Below are 8046 nucleotides of genomic sequence, written 5' to 3'. Positions count from 1 at the left end.
TCCTCCTTTGTTTTTCCCCTACCATCCCTGCCCTCCCATCTCCATGACTATATTCCTCTCCTCTCCCCGCCAAAGTGGTAAAGTTGGTTTTCAGCATAGTATTTTGTACATCTCATTGTTGCAATGGGTCCACCTGTATCCCTATTTAAACAATTTGTTTTTTTCCCTTCCTCCATAAATTTTTATTTGTTTATTTGTATTCTTTTTCCTGATTGTTTTTGCCAGTCCCAGGGCTTGAACTCTAGGCCTGGGAACTGTCCCTGAGGTTTTTTGTTTTGTTTTGTTTTTTGTTGTTGTTGTTCATTTTGTTTTTTTGCTCAAGGCTAGTGATCTACCACTTGACCCACAGCTCCACTTCCAATTTTTTGGTGGAATTAGAGATGAGTCTCAAGGACTTTCCTGCCTGGACCGGCTTTGAACCTTGATCCTTAGATCTCAGCCTCCTGAGTAGCTAGGATTATAGGTGTGAGCCACTCACTAGCAAACGGCCTTGCTGACTCCTTTTTCTGTTTGGCTACCCTTGTCTACTGAGTCTGAAAAGATGAATTGTTCCAGCATATCAAATGTCCTTACACTGTAGTGCTGGTCTTTCTGAGATTATTCCTAGGCCCCTGGAATTTTATATGTTCTCAAATTCCTAAGTCATTTACTTGAAATAATGATATTATTATTATTTCTTTTTTGAGTCCCCCAGGTGGCTAATTCCATCTATTGTCTGGATTTTTACTAGCTCCATTGTACTTCCAATGTTCTTGGGCAACAATTCCTAATAAGCCCTATATTGTACAGACTTTGGAGCCAAATAATTTAGCTTTTCATCTGATCTGCTGTTGACCAGTTTTGTGACCTCGGCAAGCTATTTAACCTCTCTGTGTGGTGTTCTCCTTATCTGTAAAATGGAGACAGTGGTATCCACTTTACAAGGTATGAGGATTAAATGAGCTAATATATGTAAAGTATTTTGCACAGAGCCTGAAACTTAGGAAATGCTCAATAAAAATTAGTAGTCATTATTTATAATTGACAACAATTTTATCTTTTTGGAAAGAACAAGGCCTTTGGAATTAAGTCAGTGATCTAGGATACATTGGTTTGCCTTTTTTGAGCTCATATTGTCTTATTTGTAACACCATATATAGCCAGGCACCAGTGGCTCACACCTATAATCCTAGCTTACTCAGGAAGCTGAGATCTGAGGATTGTGGTTCAAAGGCAGTCCAGGCAGGAAAATCCCTGAGACTCTTATCTCCAATTAACCACACCAAAAAGCTGGAAGTGGAGCTGTGGCTCAAGCAGCAGAGCACCAGCCTTGGGCAAAAAAGCTCAAGGACAGCACCCAGGCCTGAGTTCAAGCCCCAGTACCAGCACAAAATAAGTAAATAAAATGAACAATATGTACTGGAAGTGCATGGCTCCAGTGCTAGAGTACCAACCAAGAGTTAAAATAAATAATAGAATAGTAGTAATGTAGTATTACCATTAGAAATCAGAATCTGTCAAAATTTCTAATAATATTGATCAAGAGTTGGTACTTCACTGCTTGATAAGACAGGTCATGTCATTCAAAATAGCACTCACATTCCTGAGATTACATGAGAAACAAAGATTGCTTGCTTGGCTTGGCTTTTGTTGTACTGGTCCTGAGACTTGAACTCAGAGTCTGAGCACTGTCCTTGAGACTTTTTTTAGTCATGGCTAGCACATTACCACTTGAGCCACAGCTCCACTTGTAGCTTTTTTGGTGATGTAGATAAGAGTCTCAGAGACTCTTCCTGCCCAAGCTAGCTTTGAACCATTATCCTCAGACCCTCCTGAGGAGCTAGGATTACAGGCAGGAGCCACTGGCATCTGATTGCTTTTCAGTTATAAGAGTTCTGTGAAATGTCATGCGAAGATCTGGGCTTTTTTCTTTCCTTTCATTCACTCATCCAATTGCCAGCATTGGTCAGTATTTCATGGCAGTTAAGAGAACAGAGGCTGACTCACCTGGAGTAGAATCCTGACTCCATTACTTTATATCTTGAGCAAGTTAGCTTGATCTTCCTAAGCCATAGCTTCCTCATCTGTAAATGGAACATCATAATATTTGCCAGTTAGGTCATATAAATGTTAGAAAAATATAAAGCTTTCTAAGTAGTAGCTGTGTCATTATTGTCTCATCACTGGATCCATTTGCTATATCCTAACTTCTCAGGCAAGATAGAATCCAAATATATTAGATAGTATTTCTGAAGAAGTGAAGCAGCTTCCTCAGGCTAGCTCATGAACATGCTTGGGAAGGGCCAGCTAGTTTGGGATTTTCATTTCATCTGAACATCTCTGGTTTTTGTTTTTGTTTTTTGTTTTTGTTTAACCAGGGCTCTGCAGATGGAATTTCTAAATCTCTAGAGCTTCATCAAGGTCGATCCCACTCCCAGATAAATGGAAACAATGGCACATTGATTAAGGAAGAGAAAAATGATCGTCTTCCAGCTCCTTCACAGTGTGCCTTATCCAGAGACAGCAATGTATGTGATAATGGTAACCGCTGCTTCCCTGTGAAGAATGGAGAGAAGAACCACTTACAAGAGCAAAAGCTAGAAACGGTAGCACACGGGAAAGAGGACTAGAGGACTAACAAGCTGAACATAGTCTTACCAGTTAGGAAGAGGGGAAAACTGTACTTTTCTGATTGGAGGCCCAAGTTAGAGGAGGCTATAAATGCTCACCCTTGATTTGTCCAGGATTTTCATGGGATGTCCTATTGTATACACATTTTCCCCTTCCATATTTTTTTCTCTGGGGCTCCAGACTTCGAAAGCTGGGAAATTTCTGTTTAAAGATGAATAGCAACAAGACTAGCTCTAATTCTTAAATTGAATCTATCGCACCAGTATTCACTTTATCTCCACTGGGAGTCTAGTAAGGCAGTAACTGTCAGAAAGAAAGCAAGGGTTAACACATAAAGTCCTATCGTAAAATTCCAGCTTTGTTTCTCTAAGTGTTTAACATTATAGTCATTTACACACTTGTGTGATAAATATGGGATTGAGGGGACAACTGTCTATGGCTTCCTGATTTTTTTTTCTTTATGAGGTGATGGGGAGGCCTTGATATAAGATCTGTATCCACCTCCTCTTCATTCTTTTTTTCTTTTTTTTGGTCCAGTCATGGGGCCTGAACTCTGGGCCTGGGCACTGTCCCTCAGCTCTTCAGCTCAAGGCTAGCGCTCTACCACTTGAGCCACAGCACCACTTCCGGCTTTTTTCTTTTTGCTTATGTGGTGCTGAGGATTTGAACCCAGGGCCTCATGCATGCAAGGCAAGCGCTCTACCACTGAGCCACCTTCCCAGCCCCTTCATTCTTTTTTTTTTCTAACTCATCTACTCCAGGATTTTGTATGCCACCTCTAGCTCTGGCCTGACAATCAGATAGGTAGATGTTTTCAGGGCAGTGAGTAGTATTGGTTATTTTATTTTGTGTTTTATTTTATACTTTTTTTAAAAAACAAAAAAACAAACTACCAATGGCCTTTGTACTGGGAGATTCAAGTGAGTCAGAAAAGTACTGGGCAGATTTTTCCTGCCTCTCAACCAGTGCATTGTTTGTAAAATAGAAGATATGGTGCAGTTCACCCACTCTCTGCTGCCCACACCCTGAAAGGGGTAAGAATCAATGTTATGAAACTGAGTGCAAAAGGGACTCAAAAGACTCAGTGTGTATGTGTGTGTTATGTGTGTATGGGTGTGTGTATGGGTGTGTGTGTGTATATATATATATATATATATGAGAATGTGTGTATCTGTATGCATACACATACCCTTTATATAAAGAGACAGATCTATTTATCTATACATATTTTATATATATATAAATGTGTGTGTATATGTATATGTATACACATGCATACCTACATGGTGATTTCCCAGAGGATTTACTGAATTTCCCAGAAATGCTTCCACTGCTATGGAGTGGTGGGTTTAAAAGATCACACTTTAAATCTGAAATCCTTACTAAGTCACTGCCCATCACAATTATAAGAAGATGGGCTACTCTAAATCAGACACAAAGCACTTTCCAGAGATTGTCTGTTCAGAACAACAAACACTTGGGTTGTTACAAGCTTCACTTTGAACAGAGCCCTCACATCCCATATACTGAAAAAGGGAGGTTGAAATGTGATTGGGAAGAGTTTGACATTTCTTTATGAAGGTTTGGAAAGGAAACGGGGATGGGAGGTGATTACTATTAGAAAGGGCTTTCAGCCAATTTTGGAAGAAATTTCTTGTGGAACTCCAGGATCAAATTGGATCAGGTGAGAATTGGTTGACATGAGTCCCTGGAGGGAGAGCTAGCATTGGAAAGATGGGGTAGGGAAGTGTGAGGAAATTTGACAAGTTGATTTTACATCCTAGATTGTTTCATTTGTTCATTGACATTTTGACTACCGGATCTTTTCATTTGCTTTGCAAGGAAGACTTCAGAGGACACTAGCCTCGGCCTTGAAAAATACTTTGTAAAAGATTCTCGGCCCTGTGTGGCCAAGATCTGTCCAGGATAAAGAGGCTATTCCTCCTTGCTGGAAATAATCTTGAAACAACCTTGCATTTCCAGTTTCCCTCCTTGGGAAGCCCTAGTATGAGGGATGGAAACATGGCTGCAACAGATAAGCATTATATCTTCATTCAGGAAGTGAGGCTTCAGCCTCACATACTTTCTTTTGGGCTTTATGATATTATTGCCCAAGAAGTACCATTTCTACAGGAATACAACTGACTAGACTTCTAGCAGGGTTCTCTTTTTGAAAAAGAAAATAACCCATGCACCTTAACCCGCAGCAGATCCTTGGTGATTTTTTTTCCCAGACAACCAGAAGGCTGTTTGCTAACTGCTCACTTACAATGACTGTATCTCAAGAAACTGAAAACTGTCCGGCTATTTAATTCTAGTCTGGCCCAGTTTAAATGAACCCAGTATTTGCAGGGGAAGGAGCCCTAGAACGCCTTGCCACCTGCCCAAATACTTCTTACATAAACCTAAGAAGGATGACAAAAGTATACACTTAGCCATATGTAAGCAGGAAAAAGTATATGACAACTTTCTCTTTCGAATGAGCTCCCAATTTGATCCCTCTTGGACCTTCCTAACTTTTCACAACATCTTAAAGGTTAGGACTTTTAGATTCAGCAAGGGAGGGGACTCAGTAAATTGAGATGGCTTGGAATTTTCTTTATGTGCCACAGAGAGATGAACCTTTGGAACTCTAAAAGTAACCAGAATCACTAAACTGTGAGAGAATGGTTATACACATATGGATATATATTGAATAGAAAGTATTTGGAGTTAAATGTAAGGTCTCTTTTCAGTTGCTGTTTCCATGCATCTTGAATGTATCTGACATAGTCGGGTGCCAGTATTGTTAACTCACAGCATTAAGATTCTTAGTTTGTAGGCATTCACTGTGAGAAGTAAAACTGCTTCTTTCACAGGGATGATTCCAGTTTACCAAAAAGCTTGCTTGTTTCCCTCCCACACACCTTGACTTTTACCTTAGCTTGACCTAGGGTGAAATAAGTGATTCACCTCCAACTCTGATTTTTTATTTGTATTCAGTATTTGGGGTTTAAAAGATTGAAAGAAAGAACTATGAAGGGCCATATCCCCAAATTTAAATTCATATACCAAAACACATGAATAAAAGCCACAAAGCTAAGGCTGATTACTGGAAAACAAACTTTTTTCTAAGCAGAGGACAAATTAGGGAAGAGAAGGTCTAACTGATATTTGCTGTGCCACTTGGAGAGACTCTCATCCTTTATCTGAGGTTCCATTTCTGACTGGGATGTGGCCACTTTCAAACAAAATCATGTGGGAAACCCCATAAATGACCCCTTCACTTTGTATGGCCACAAGCTAAAACACACTGGTTGTGTATGGCCACTGATCCCCAAGGGGTTGCAGATCTTAATTTCTGCTAGCATGTCTTTGGGTCATTCTGGACAGTCTGGTCTGGACCAGACCTGACAACAGACTTCTGCTCATCTGTATCATTTTCATTCTGACCCAGTAGAATTTTAAATAAACTAAAGCCCAAAAACTGGTACTTATTTTGGTTAGGGACATTTGATTTGTCTCCATCTTGATTTTCTGACATTGTTGGCCAAGTCACATTACTATCTTTTAATCAGAGCAAAACAGCCAGACAAGGCATTAGGGTGGGTGGTTAAGGTGGGTGGTGGGGGCAGGAATGCTTAGGTAGGGTAGAAAGAATATGGGAGTAGCTTTTTGGTTATGATGAGCCAGTCCTTTGGAATCTTAGAAGGCTCCTGTGGGCATACCAGTGCCACCATTTCAGCCTCTAAGACCCCCCCCCCCACACACATACTCCTTTGAAAGGACAATACAAGTAGACCACAGTTAAGTAGTTAGTGTAATTCTACTAAGGTTTAATCATACTTGTTCACTTCCGGGTGCATATTTCCTAAATATGCTTGGGGTTGGGTGGGGGGTAAGTTTTCACTATTCCATTGTATTTGCCCTATATTTTCCCCTCCCATGACTTTGGCATCTTATTTGACTTGCTCTTTCCCCTTCGCTTATTGCAGTAGTCTGCTGGTGCAGGTAGACGGCCGCTCAGTGCACCTATTTCCCTATTACTGCTGGTTACCTTCAATATTGTCCAAGACTATTTTGGTGTTCAAAAACAACTGTCTTTTTTAAAAAACAAAATCATCTTCACCAAGTTAAAAACAAAACAAAACATCCCCTGTGCTAGGGTGCCCATTTCAGCTTTTGCCATTGCCCCTGTACTTTTTATAAATGCTGTTTTCATCTGTGTTGGTAGTAACTAATGGCTAGTGAATTTCATGTAAATGAAGCAAACTGAATATTTCAGATTTTATTAATCTCATAACCCTGCCAAATCTGATGACTTCATTTTAATGACTTCCCAGAAGGCATTTCCCCTCCTACCTTTTATTTTATTCTATTATTAGACTAACACACTAGATAAAGAAACTTTAACTGCAAAAAGTCAGTGATTTTTAGTGCTCCCTGGTAAATAATGTTAATGACAAAAGTAAATTCTTTCATTGTTTTTTTTCCTGTGTTACTATCTCTTCTCCTGTGCTCTTGACAGTGTGTTTAGTGGATGGATAATACGTATTTCTCTTTCCCACTCCCAGATTCCAAATTCCCTGCCTTTTTTGGCCCACCTCACCACAAAAGCTCCATAGTTTATTAATGTAAGTTTGAATGGATGCTTCTTTGGGGAAACTGCAGAAGTTAATGAAAATGTTTCAGAAAGGAATGAGAATGTCTCTGGAGTTGTTCTGTGATGGAATTTGGTCTGTTGTTCTGTTAATGCTGATGGAAAGAAACTTACAGCGCTTAATAAAAGTTTATTCTTTTAGTAAAAAAAATGTGAAATAATACTGGGTGTGTGGAATTTTATTTTCCCATCATTTGATACCTTTCTACAGACTGAAAACATCGCACAGAGATGTTGGTGTCAGAGCATGTCAGAGCAGGAGACCCCTCACAAGAATTATCAAATTGAGGGTCTGGGAAGGTGGCTCAGTGGTAGAGTGCTTGTCTTGCATGCATGAAGCCCTGGGTTTGATTCCTCAGCACCACATTAGCAAAAAGAAAAAACCCGGAAGTGGCACTGTGGCTCAAGTGGTAGAGCGCTAGCCTTGAGCTGAAGAGCTCAGTGCCCAGGTCTAGAGTTCAGGCCCTACGACCGGACCCCCCCCAAAAAAAAAGAATTATCAAATTGAATAGTATATTTAGCTTTCTGATTCATCTTTTGATTTGGATGATCTAAAGCCAGTTTTCATTTAACATTTTCCAAACAGAACCTTTTTTTTTTTTTTTGTCAGTCGTGGGACTTGAACTCTGGGCCTGGGCGTTGTCCCTCAGCTCTTCAGCTCAAGGCAAGCGCTCTACCACTTGAGCTACAGCGCCACTTCCGGTTTCCTGGTGGTTTATTGGAGATAGGAGTCTCACGGTCTCTCCTGCCCGGGCTGGCTTTGAACCGTGATCCTCAGATCTCAGCCTCCTGAGTAG

General features: G+C 40.3%; 1 protein-coding gene across 1 annotated transcript in view; it reads left to right on the top strand.

Annotated features, from left to right (window-relative positions):
* Fam120c (family with sequence similarity 120C) overlaps positions 1–3127 on the top strand; it is a 130919-nt gene extending 127792 nt beyond the window's left edge. Inside the window, exon 16 of the mRNA XM_013035804.1 lies at positions 2358–3127. Coding sequence (XP_012891258.1) covers positions 2358–2609 — 252 coding nt within the window. The 3' untranslated portion in view covers positions 2610–3127. The remainder of the gene's footprint in view (positions 1–2357) is intronic.
* Positions 3128–8046: the final 4919 nt, after the last annotated feature.

Source organism: Dipodomys ordii, unplaced genomic scaffold (assembly GCF_000151885.1).
Source record: "Dipodomys ordii isolate 6190 unplaced genomic scaffold, Dord_2.0 Scaffold221, whole genome shotgun sequence".
NCBI lineage: Eukaryota > Metazoa > Chordata > Mammalia > Rodentia > Heteromyidae > Dipodomys > Dipodomys ordii.
This window is presented reverse-complemented; position numbering and strand designations above follow the sequence as displayed.